Below are 13,765 nucleotides of genomic sequence, written 5' to 3'. Positions count from 1 at the left end.
ACATCTCCATAAGCAAGGGAAACAAAAGCAAAAATGAACTTTTGGGACTTCATCAAGATAAAAAGCTTCTGCACAGCAATGGAAACAGTCAACAAAACAAAGAGGCAACCCACAGAATGGGAGAAGATATTCACAAATGACACTACAGACAAAGGGCTGATATCCAATATCTATAAAGAGCTTCTCAAACTTAACACCCAAAAAACAAGTAAGTCAAAACATGGGCAGAAGACATGAGCAGATACTTCTTCAGAGAAGACATACGAATGGCTAATAGACACATGAAAAATTGTTCATCATCATCACGGAAACTGAAATCAAAACCACATTGAGATACCACCTTACACCAGTTAGAAAGGCAAAAATTGACAAGGCAAGAAACAACAAATGTTGGAGAGGCTGTGGAGGAAGTGAAAACCTCTTACACTGTTGGTGGGAATGCAAGTTGGTACAGCCACTTTGGAAAATAGTGTGGAGGATCCTCAAAAATGTAAAAATAGGGGTGCCTGGGTGGCTCAGTGGGCTATGACTCTGCCTTCAGTGCAGGTCATGATTTCAGGGTCCTGGGATTGAGCCCCGCATCATGCTCTCTGCTCAGCAAGGAACCTGCTTCTCTGTCTCTCTCTGCCTGCCTCTCTGCTTACTTGTGATCTCTCTCTCTCTCTCTGTCAAATAAAGAAATAAAATCTTAAAAAAAATAAAAATTAAAAATAGAGCTACCCAACGACCTAGCATTTGTACTACTGGGTATTTACCCCAAAGATACAAATGTAGTGAAAAGAAGGGCCATACTCACCCCAATGTTCATAGCAGCAATGTCCACAATAGCCAAACTGTAGAAAGAGCTGAGATGCCCTTCAACAGACCAATGGGTAAAGAAGGTGTGGTCCACATATACAATGGAATATTACTTAGCCATCACAAAAGATAAATACCCAGCTTTTGCATCAATACAGATGGGACTGGAGGAGATTATACTAAGTGAAATAAGTCAAGCAAAGAAAGTGAATTATCATACGGTTCCACTTATTTGTGGAACATAAACAATAGCATGGAGAACATTAGGAGAAGGAAAGGGAAAATGAAGGGGAGAAATTGGAGGAGGAGATGAACCATGAGAGACTATGGGCTCTGAGAAACAAACTGAGGGTTTTAGAGTGGAGGTGGGTGGGAGGATGCGTTAGCCCAATGATGGGTATTGAGGAAGGCATGTATTACATGGAGCACTAGGTGTTACATGTGAACAATGAATCATGGAACACTACATCAAAAACTAATGATGTACTTCATGTTGACTAACATAACACAATTAAAAACAAACAAAAAACAAGACAACAAAAAATTTTCTGTTCTTAATGATAACCAAAGGAGACTATGAAATATTTTAACAGTTTAGTCTCCTTTTAATGATATTATCTTGGGTGGCTATGGTACTGGTTGAATTGCCCTTAATACTCTTCTACAGATAGCCCTGGTTATGAGATTAGATTTTCAAATTCCTATGAACTAGAACTTGGTGGAGTTTGCTCCTTATAACATAGATCTTAAACAAATGTTCATAAGCCTTGTTTAAAGAAATTAATAAGCAGTAAAACATAGTTTAATAACTTTGTTGTTTTAAAGTTAAGGTTATTTCACCAATCCATTATTAGCATTTAAAAATACATACAGTATCCTTTTGTAAGCATATACAAAAGCCCTATATTATTAAAAACAAATAGAAATTCAAGGATATTTCATCCTTGTGCGTGAAAAATTATATTTCTCTGTGTGAAAAAACTATTATTTGAAAATAGCAGTAAAATGGTATTTTCAAGATAAATCCATGTTAACTAGGATTTACAACACAATATAAGCCTGTACTATTAGTTGTAATGCCAGGATTTGGAGAATGAGGCTGGCACATCAAATTTATTCTTTTTCACAGCCTGTAGACATTTTAATGTCTGAGTAGCAATAAGAACAAATTACCTAAAAACTTTTAATAGTGTATAATAAATTAAGACTGAATGGTAATGCAAAAGTGGGTACAACAGGACAAAATTATGAATCTCATATAACGATCCAACAACACTTAAAGCGTGGAAACAACACTGGTATTCTGCAATATATGACCACAGTTGATCCTAATTGTTTCTCTGTCAAATAGAAATTGCCCATCAATCTTAAAGTATTGCAAACTGTTTGTTACATGCAAATGGTTATGTTTTGCAGGCTTTCCAAAGGGACTCAAAGTTCTTTATAAAAGGAGCCAGGCTAGACAAAGAATTTCTCTAATCATACTAAGTTTCCTTCAGTTCTTCATTGATAAGCAATGGAAATCGCCTCTGCCAATAAGAAGATTCATGGTAAAGAAATAGAAGTGTTTATAGGACTGAAGGCAAAATCGAAGAATCAAGCATGGAACAGGCAGGATTCCAGAGAGTCTCCATAGTAGGAGTCATTTGCTGTTCATGACCAGTCATTTTCATTAGAATGAATAAACTCCAACCTCATCACTTAACACAAGATTAAAGGTCTCAAGAAAAAAATATGATTGGCCAAGCTTAGGACCTATGCTTAGGATCACTGATATGGTGAGAGAAAAGCTCCAGCAGAACAACTTCTAGAACTCTCTTGGACAGAATACTTGATTTAATATCCATCTAAAGCTGTGCAGTTACCCAAGAGGAACTGGTGGTACTGTCAGTAAGTCAGTTGCTATACACTCTTCAAAATGACTAAGTCCAGCACACATTAGTTAAGCAACTTTAAAACATCTTTTGATTTTTAATCAAACCCCTTCTTTTAATTCATGGAGTTGAAAGTTGACTTGTAGCACCTGGATGGCTCAGTTGGTTAAGCGTTTGCCTTGGACTCAAGTCATGATCCTGCAGTCTTGGGATCAAGCCCTTCATCAGGCTCTCTGCTCAGCAGAGAGTCCACTTCTTTTTCCCTCCAATGCTGGGGACCAGCATTATCTTGGAGTCGGGTTAAAAGTCTTTTAAAAAAGAAAGTTGACTTAAATAGCGAGTCTATTTTTGTTCTCTTTCTGTTACCATGAATTTCAATTTGTTTTATCAACATGGCCCAAGTCCATTTCTCTCTTATATCAAGTAACAAAGAACACTTAAACAGAAGGTAAAAAGGACACTTGGATTTTTATTGCAACTTATTACTCTATCTTCTAAAGCAAGAGTTAGTAAACTTTTTCTATTAAGAGCTATACAGTTCCCATTTTAAGCTTTGCCAGGCAAGGCAGTTTCTGTAATTACTTAACTCTGCCTTTGTAGCAAAAAAAGCAGCCATAGACAGTTTATAAATATGTGTGGCTGAGTTCCAATAAAACTTTATTTACAAAAACAGGTAACCAGCAGGATTTGGTCCCACAAGTTTGCTCCTCTAAAGAATTTAATATTCTTAGGATCAATATTAAGTGTAATATATTGTATTAAAATTCATTCCATTGCAAGTATGCTGAGGGATATTGAAGGTGAGATATTTACTTATAATAATAACCAGTTCAATATTCTACATGAAGTGCTAGAATCTATGGGGTAGCACATTTCTCTATTATTTCAATTTCTCTGCCATATCCCTCAAAATGAGTCTTAATAAAGTGAAATCCCGAACCTGGACAAAGAAAGGATTAAAATGTGCAGGACTACATAGTTATAAACTAAAATTATCTACTGACAAAAAGTAATAGTGAACTAATACAACCTTAAGGGGGAACATGCTACTATATAAATATGCATTCATCTCCAACATATCTATTTTTTCTTCTCTCCATAAACCTGAATCATCCCTCTTTATTAGTTTTGATCAGAATGACTTAATACAAATTAATTGGCAGTAAAGTTCTGCCAATTATAGCTTCATAAAAGAGCAAGAACTTTAAAATTTGTGAATTATGATATTTGCAAACAGTTGTGGTCTCTGGCTTGTACCTATAATTTAGTTATAGAGTAGGAAGATTTACCATTCTTATGACTAGATACTTGCTATTCAGCTTGATGAATAGTTCATTCTGAACCATCTCATCTGTGAACAGGCCTCTTATCCTATAATTTGTCAATTTTATCATTTTTCCAAAATTTACAACTTATGTCAGAACATTTTCTCACTCTCTGGGTGACTTCTTCAGAGATAGCTTTTTCCTTGTGCTGCCTTTCACAATATTGCTCTTTCCTGGCTCCCAAAGTCATGTTTTCTCAGTTGAGCTTGGGAATCCAAGAGGTATAATGAAGGGGTATCAAAAAGGACTAGGGAGCACAAATAAGTGCTGTAGAAAACAAACTCCTGTTTCCCTAAGGCTGCTTCCAGAGCTTTCTGGAATAATGACTCCTGCATGTGTTTCCACCTTAACCTTAATATGCTAAACTCATGAAATTGTTAGTTTATTAAAGTAAATGGGCATTTTTGCCAACTCCATACCCCTAGCAGCCAACAAACCCTTGCATGAGGTAGGCTCACACTAAATGTTTGTTGAATGGATTCAGGTATTTATAATATGCTCAAGGAGTAAGCGAATGAAGCCATCATATTGTCAAACCATCAGCAAATATGAAAATTTTAAATACTTTGTACAAAGAAGAGAACAGGACAGCTCAATATAAGGGAGCATTTCTTGGACATGAGATGGGGTAAAAGGAAGAACAAGTTTGGGGATAGTCTGTCTATCTAAGGAAATAATGGGATGAATGTATAATTCTTTCATTTATTTAATTCTTCATTATAATGAGTATTATATGCAGCATATACAAGAAGATAGGGTTTTTTGAGAGAGAGAGAGAGAGAGAGAGAGAGAGAGAGAGAGAAAGAGAGGGTAGATCAGGGGGAAGGGCAGGAGGAGAGGGAGAGAGAGAATCTCAAGCAAACTCTACACTGAACACAGAGCAAGCCCTAATGTGGAGCTTGATCCCACGACCCTGAGACCATGACCTGAGCCAAAATCAAGAGTCAGGTACATAAGAAACTGATCCACTCATGCACCCCACAAGGAGACTGTTCTAAGTGCTGAGTAGATATCTGTGACCAGGAAAGACCAAGTCCCTGCAAGGTTTCCATTCTAGTTGGAAATACAGATAATAAACATGCAAGCATATATTATAATTTTAGCAAATGACAGTGTTACAAAGAAAGTGTGTGTGTGTGTGTGTGTGTGTGTGTGTATGTGTGTGTGTGTGTGTGTGTGAGAGAGAGAGAGAGAGAGAGAGATCCTTAAGGTAAGAAAAGTTACAAAAGGTCATGTCTGAGGAAAAAAAAACATAGAGCACAAATGTGTATAAGTAAAGAGAAGTGTAAAAAGTCCTGAGAGGGAGGGGATTGGGACATAGCAAATAAGAGCTGGAGCTAGAGTGGAATCCTTAAGCAAAGAGAAAAGCAAAATTAATCACAGGAACAGGCATTAGAAGGAAGGGTAAGAAACTTTGAGAAAAGAAACAGCAAGATCAGTGTGGCTAGAACATCCTCTTTGCAAACTATTGCACTTCATGAAAATCACTTATATTAGCATTAATCTTATGCTTCATCAAATAATAATTTTAGATTCATATTGCTTCTATGTTGATGTGAGCAGTGATTTTTTTTTCAATTTTCAATTTTCAATTAGCATGCTTCACTTTTATTTGCAGATTCTTACTCTCTTGATAATTTCTTACTCTACTCTGAGAATGGGGATCCCTTAGGGATGACATGTTTTTCATGCATTTTAAGAAGTTCTTTACTGCTATGGTTATTACAATAAGTTATAGTTTTGGTTCTTGCTTCTTTCCAATAATGGGTGGCAATCTGTCATCTTCTTAAACATGCCATGCTGGACAACAAGAACAAGTCATTGGGAATATCCAATTATTTTAATATACTTATTTTATGAAAGGCACATTTGATAGGCAACAATTTAGAGTCCCTCTATGAATTTCTGCACTGTGCCAAACCCCCAATAAATCTGTTATTTGCTACTTCTGAAAAGATGCATAAGAGCCAAGAAGTTGTAGAGGAGTTTCTAAGCAGCAATAAAAGGCTAACCATATTTACGTAAGAATGAAGTGCCCAACTGTTTAACTGTATTAAGTCTGAATTCTCCTGCCACTACCAGCAAATAACATTGAAAAGTTCACTGTAAGATGTATTCCCATGTTTATACAATGCTGTAACCCTAAAGCAAGTGATGAGAGACAAATTCTCTTTGCACTCAATTTTCATGCTCATTCCCTTAATGTTAGTTTGTGCCCTTTAGTTACAGAAACTGGGACTACAAAAAATCTTCATTATTGCTGGGGAAATATAAAGGGCTGGTGATAGTATGAATTATTATTAACATCGGGGTCCCAATGAAGGGCAACAGATGGCACAAAATTTTTACTCAAGTAATTTTTCCATCGAAGTTCCTATCAGCATTTGAGTCCCAGCAGTGAGGCTGATAAGAAGCCTTCCAACTCACCAGCCAGCTGGTGAAAATCAGCACTGTAAAAGCCGACTGTATAGAAAACATACTTGTATTCAATTTGGTCTTTTACACCATATGTCTTTTTCTAGATAGCCTTTGATTTAATCCATATTCACTCAAAATCGTTCATCTCCTATAAAGTAATTTGAAGGGAGTAGATTACCAATTAGGTATTAGAGTACCTCCAAAGAAAAGTACCAAATTTGCTCTGTAACAGATAGTGTCAGGGACTTACACACATCCATTTAGTTCTTTTTATTTCTGGGCAATGACACCTGCTGCTTGAGGCCTTTCTGGACTGCAAATTGGGTGAGACTTCCTTTATGAGAAAAAGAGACTTTTCACGGACATGCCTGTCTCCAACTTTTGGGCAGGCCCTATGTAACTCCAGTGTACTCTGTGAATCTAAACTTCTGAGACTTAGATCTTTTAAAAAATACTTTTGATTTTTTTTTTCCTCTATCACGAATAGCCAAGGTAAGGCAGAGCTGCAGAGCTGCCAAACATAGACTCTTAGATTCTTCTTTCTTTGCCTCCCTCCCCTACTCCAAAATACCAGTGCCTTTTTTTTTTCCTATTTATCATTTCATCTGAGAGTTCACAGTAATGTTCTCATACTATAACTACACAGTCTCTATGGAATTTTCCATTCTTCATGCAAGCTTCCAATTTGAGAAAAGGCAAAGTATATTCTACTTAACTGGGACATAAATTTAAACTAAGATTTTGAGATTTGATGGTGAACATAAACACTACAACATGACATATTTAATCCATGTTGACTTTATCCTCAATTACAATGAATTAAGATGTATCACTATGTTACAAAGTAAACAGCTTTTAATTGAATTTGTTTACAACAATATATATAAATATATTGCACATGTACAATATGATATATATTGTGGAGGAGTAAAACATGGTAGCACTGAAAGATATACCAGAAAACTAGTTAACTTCACATTAAAAAGATGATGTTTTGCCTAAAAACATCAGTTAACTCATGTCAAAATAGCACACTGCTGCTTCACTCCCTATGTTGGCTTAACATTTGTTGATTTAAAGCCTACAAAGTTTCATCTAAAAAATAATCCCTCCTGGGATGCCTGGGTGGCTCAGTTGGTTAAGCAGCTGCCTTCGGCTCAGGTCATGATCCCAGCGTCCTGGGATGGAGTCCCACATCGGGCTCCTTGCTCCGCAGGGAGCCTGCTTCTCCCTCTCCCTCTGACTCTGCCTTCCACTCTTCTGCCTGTGCTCGCTCTCGCTCGCTCTCTGACAAATAAATAAATAAAATCTTAAAAAAAATAAAATAAAATAATAAAAAAAATCCCTCCTCTGTTTACTTCTTAGTAGCTTTTAAATGGAATTTCTTAAGATTTAAAGGTGTCATGCTTATATTCATGGCAACATTCTTTAGGAAGTACTGTTAATTTTTATTTAGTCATCTGTTAATGGGAATTTGGGTTTTTTCCACCTTGTGTCTATTATGAATAGTGCTCCTATGAGCATTCATCTACAAGTTTTTGTTTGAACACATGTTTTCAAATCTAGGAGTGAAACTGCTGGGTCCTATGCACATTTTATGTTTAATATATTGAATAACTGCAAACTGCTTTTCAGAGTTGAAATATGGTCCACTAAGCAGCATTACCCCATAAAGCAAACAGTTTCTGTTTCTATGAATAGCAGGAATATTCCACTCTTTTAAATATTCGATCTAATGGTGATTTTTATAATTTCCTCTGTCAATCTCAAGAATTTTCAACCCCATTAAATAACAGTTCATGTTTTAAAGCTTACTGCTTTCTACTCCAGAAGGACGTGTAAAACTAAATGTTAGGACATGTTATGATTTCCACAATCCCATTTTCACTCAAGGTACTTGTTGGCATACCAATTCACTCTGTCACTATATGAGTTAATGTTATTTTCATAACTTTCTTTCATGGTGTTCAGCTTTCCCTTTGAAAACTCCCATTAACATTTCTTCTTGTTCTAAAATGAGTAGGCAGAAGTGTCAACTATCTGAGGAGGATGTGTTTGGCTGAACTAGAATTTTCCTCAATTCCTAATCCAAGAGATGTACTTTGAGAGAACTGTCATAATTCATAAAAAGATAAGGTTTAATGAAATTATCAGGTTGCCCAATCTGTATTTCAGATGGTTGGGACAGTAATTCAGTAATAAATAAATTTTTCTTTTTATAAATATAGGCTAATCACTTACGAAGAGTGATTAGTTACAATAAAGTCTTTCATTTAATGAGTAATTATTTTGTGGAAAATGAAACTCTAAGTGCTATCTGCACATCTATTTTTTATTCCTATTTAAGAGAAGAGATAGCAGAGGCATGGAGAGACATAACACACTTTCCTAAGATTCTGCAACTTTTAAGCTAAAAGAGCTAGGATTTGAACCCACACTTTCTGAATGTGGCTTCCAACCTCTTAGCCAAACTTCTGAACTTCTATTAGAGCCTAATATAGCAAGTCAATATTTTTATGGGTGATAGAACTTTGCATATGCACTCAGTTACTGCTGGTGGAATAAATATACAAGAAGATGCATAAATAGGGGTGCCTGGGTGGCTCAGTCAGTTAAGTGGCTGCCTTTGGCTGAGGTCATGATCCCAGAATCCTGGGATCAAGAAGCCTGCTATCCAACTACTCCCACTGGTGTTTCCTCTTTCGCTGTGTCACTTGCTGCCAAATGAATAAATAAAATCTTGAAAAAAAAAGAAGCTGCATAAATAAATAAATGGAAGTATTAACAAATGAATTTTTGGTGGCATATAACATAACTGATATATTCTCATGCAAAAAAAATAATTTTTGGAAAGAGATTTCCTATTGTGGCATGACACATTTTTAGAATATCTTGAAACATGTGAATTCACATATTTAATTTTATCATTAACTTGGGACAGAGAAAAAAAACACTGGGTTGCATGGAACCAGACCATCTATCTGTTATTGGCAGTCACATTATTTTGAATGACACTACCAAGTGTTAGTAGGACACTGATTTATCTTTTCTCAAGTTAATAAGTTAAAGAAAAGGCAGTTTGAGAGAAATATATATAGAAAAGCATACATGTATATACTTTTTATTTTATTTCATATTCAGACATGATATTTTTTCTAAAAATTATACATATGAGTCTTTAAACTCCAGTGTACCCCTGTGTGTATCTGTTTAGTATATGGGCAGATTGGTTGATTTCCCTCAAAGCAACCACTGCCAGTTCATGCCAACAAATCTGTCTGCTACTAACAGGCACCATCAACATTCTGTTTCCTTAAATAATTTCTTAGCAAAATTTTAAACTCATTCTCTTATTTATTGTTGTTCAATCAACAATGATTATGGCCAAGATAGCTGAAATTATCAGCAATTCTATTTGTCTTACTAATGGTGGTACCTTACAGTGTCCTTCTGGACTTGTTTTCTGAGACTTAGAAGAATAGAAGATAACTGTGGGCATCTTGTGTGTGTGTGTGTGTGTGTGTGTGTGTGTGTGTGTGTGTGAATGCATGCACATATGCATGTACATGACTTTGGAGCTTCTAAATAGCTAGGGGGAAAAAAAAACACCTTTACTGTTTAGAGGATTTGCAATATCATTCACAGTTCTTTAGCTAGAAGAGCTTTTCCCTGAACATGCAGAATTCCTTTTCTTATTTCAGGTATAAGTTGAGTAAAAAAACAGACTAAATAAAATATCTTTTTAAAAAGTTCTTCAACTAAGGGGAAAAGTTTTGATAAGATGTTTAGCAACAACAACTAAACCACATTGTCAAGAACTGAGGATCTTTAGACATTCTCAAGGCATTTACAAGCGTCATACAGTTGCAAGAGTATGCAGAAGTAAATGTACTAAAAGATCAAATGGTATCAAAATCCTTTGGCATGGATATCCACTTCTGGTCAAGTTGGAGTAACAGGGACTGGATTTAACCTCTTTGGCAAAAACTGAAGAAAATGGACAAAATGTATGAAATGATGGTTTTGAAGACATTAGATACTTGGTAATAAAAACTACTGATCTCTGAGAAATTAGCAACAAATGAGGTGACCCCATAATTGCTGCCACTTTTTGTCTAGAGAGTGTTCCAGGCTACAACAAAGGATAAAGAAACCCTCACAAAGCTAGGAGGTCTCTTCAAGTTCATGAGATGAAGCTGGGACTTCCAGGAGGCCCAAATGGCTAGAGTTTACAGGGCAGAGTATCAAACAGGAGAAAGATACACAGAGAGAAAACACTGGAGACCCCAAAAGAGCTCCCTTCCAGGCTTCAGCTGGTCCTGATCAGCTTTTATATGTGAGCAAACTACACATAATAAGGGAGAAAACTATGCAAAAAGATGAAAAGTAACAGCCACCAAAGCTTACGCACAGCTGGGAATAGTGCCTGTTCCTGCCAGCCACTGTGGAAAATCTCATCATTCACAGGGCATCAGAGAGCATACTCAGAAGGGTTTTGCCTCAGTAGCAGAGCAAAATTAGCCCTAGACTTATGTTGTTCTCCTTAAAATTCACAAAGTCTAGAAGAGAGATGCTCAAAAGATCAAATTGCTTCTAAGTAAATTAACTGTGTCTCAGAACAAAGGTCAAGAATATTTATTGGCACAAAAACACCAAGCACTCAACAAGTTAAAATTCACAACATCCAGCATCCAGTCAAAATGTCCATTTGTCCAAAGAAGCGGGAAAAAAGACCCATGATGAAGAGAAAACTTAATTGAAAATGACCCAAAACAGATACAGATGGTAGCATTAGTAGACAAGGATGTTATAATTGTATTCCATATTTTCTAAAAGGTAGAGGAAAGATTCACAAATTGAGTAGAGACATGAAAGATTTAAAAAGACTCAAGTCACACTTCAACAAGGTGCTGAATCATACAAAACAACAGTGTCTGGGGTTAAAAATATACACTAGATGGGATTAACCATAGATTAGGTAATGCAAAAGATTAGATCGGTCAATTTGACAATACAAATCATATAATATGATTTACACAGAAAAAAAGACTGAAAATAAAAAGAACACAACATAAAAACAATGCCTTAAAAATTCTAAATTTGAAGAAAACTAAAAACCCATAATTCAAAGAAGCTTAACAGATCTCAAGAACAAGAAACATGAAGAAAATTATACCAAGGCACATCATAAACCAATTGCTGGATTTCCAAAAGCACTCCCTAATAAGCCTTCTATATGTTAATCTCCATCTCAAAGGGGGCCTCCCAAAGATGCTGACTTGAAATATGTACCAAAATCCATATCAAAACAGCTACTCTCTGAGGAGGAGAATGGAAGGTTACATATACTTCTGCATTGCTTTATTATTTTTATAGTGAGTATATATATATTTTTAAATAATAAAAACAGGTTAAAATGTACCTTGTATAGGTTGTCTCTGGAAAAGGTAAGAGGTTTAACATCTCAAGTATACCCTAATGGCATGTATTTCCGAGATCTCATAATGCTACATTAGCCCCAAATTCACTTTAGTGTTATTACAAAATATATTTTCTATATGATGGCAGATTGAAAAGCCATGGATTTCCTCTATCTTCAATGCCAATGCTCATGTATATACAAGTTTGATGGATATATACATAATTACATAAGATTTTAAGATTATTCATATTATATGTTCATATAGCTTACCTATATGTATGTGCTTACTTGCTTACTTTTTTAATTCATAAGATATTTTTGCTATGCAAGAAATTATATGAGAATAGAGAACTGTAAAGTTGAATATGATGCTGCTTTTATGAATCCTGCATTTTGAAATGTCTGAAATTAAATTATGTTTTACTTTGTTTTCATCTGTCTTAATCAGTATTTTATGGCATTAAAAATTGGCTACAACACAAATCTGTTTGATTTAAAATTAATACATGGACAATTTGAGCTAAGAATTCACCAAAATATTTTATACTTGGTGTAATAAACTCAGTATTTCTTGTACCTTAACTATATATTTTATTACCTAAGTTATAGCTTCCAAAATCTAATTTATCTTTATCTGTATACTCAAAAGACACAGCAAGTTGAAATTAAACTGTATGCTGTTTATAATCCACATGTTGCATTTCCATTAACATAAACCATAAAAAAGTCAGTAAATACCACCAATTAACTCTGTATTGTTTTGGCCTCTGGATGATCTCAAAAGGCATTCTGTCAACAGAATATATAGAAATATCACTACATCACCACAATTGTCTCTAGGGAAACAAAACTGTAATTTTGTCACGATGGATATTTCCAGCAACTTCATTATTTCTAAGTATACCAAAAATTCTCCTGGACAGGATTCAACATAAAGCAAAAACACACACTGCTACAAAGCCACAGGACATCATGTTATAAGATTATTTCCTATATTACAGACTTAACTATATTTCTCAGTTCATCAGCGAAACCAGTTAGATCTAGACTAACTCTCACCCTGACACAAAGAGTCAACAGCACAGGCTCCCAATATGGTCATTCTGATGATGTTCTAGTACATGTAGTGATGACAACAAAAGTCGAGAATTGTAAATTTCCTTCATCCTTTACAACTTGAACTTAAAGAAGTTAAACAGCTGTGATACTGTGCCGAAGATAAAGACAATGTGAAAAAAGAGATCGTAAAATCTTACCTTCAGATACCATTTGTATTTGGCATGTTCCCAGTTCTCAGGAATTTGTGTCTTTTTGAGAAACTGTTCAGTTTCAGTTAGCCATTGATTAAGCATCTTCATATCATAATGAAACCGCCGCCATTTTTCCACAGATCTGTCAAATCGCCTAGAGGTGAAAAACATGGATTGAAAAAAGTAAATGGATTATACAAATTACATTGACATAGCATATATGTTATATATTATATGGGTAAGGATATTATTTTGATAGTTTCTCACATTTGTAGATTTCAATTTCAGTTAACAGAAATAAATGATATTGAATAAAAAGGATGAATTTTTAAAAGGCTATAATTTTCATTCATATTTCTTGACTGAAACAAAAATAAAAACAATTGTAGAGTATTAACATTTTCTTCCCTATGAGCATATTTAATTTTTTAAAAATCCAGGAATTTAAAAAACATATTAGCACCTAAGAAATTAAGCATTTCAAAGCTAGATATTCAATAACAGCATATTTTTTGGATAAAAATCTAATTATCTGCACTGGATGTTAAATATAAACAGTGAATCATTAAATTATACTTCTGAAAATAGTATTACCCTATATATTAACTAAATAGAATTTAAATAAAAACTTGAAGCAAATAAAAACAAATTATTTCATGAAGCCTATCAATTTCTTTA

General features: G+C 34.9%; 1 protein-coding gene across 1 annotated transcript in view; it reads right to left on the bottom strand.

Annotated features, from left to right (window-relative positions):
- The window catches only part of DMD (dystrophin), a 2,004,585-nt gene that overhangs the window by 983,736 nt on the left and 1,007,084 nt on the right, over positions 1-13,765 (bottom strand). Inside the window, exon 44 of the mRNA XM_082716529.1 lies at positions 13,094-13,241. Within this exon, the coding sequence (XP_082572655.1) occupies positions 13,094-13,241 (148 nt within the window). The remainder of the gene's footprint in view (positions 1-13,093; positions 13,242-13,765) is intronic.

This window comes from Mustela nivalis, assembly GCF_964662115.1.
Source record: "Mustela nivalis genome assembly, chromosome: X".
Taxonomy (NCBI): Eukaryota; Metazoa; Chordata; class Mammalia; order Carnivora; family Mustelidae; genus Mustela; species Mustela nivalis.
The sequence above is the reverse complement of the archived record's forward strand: the minus strand, read 5'-3'. Positions and strand labels throughout refer to the sequence as shown.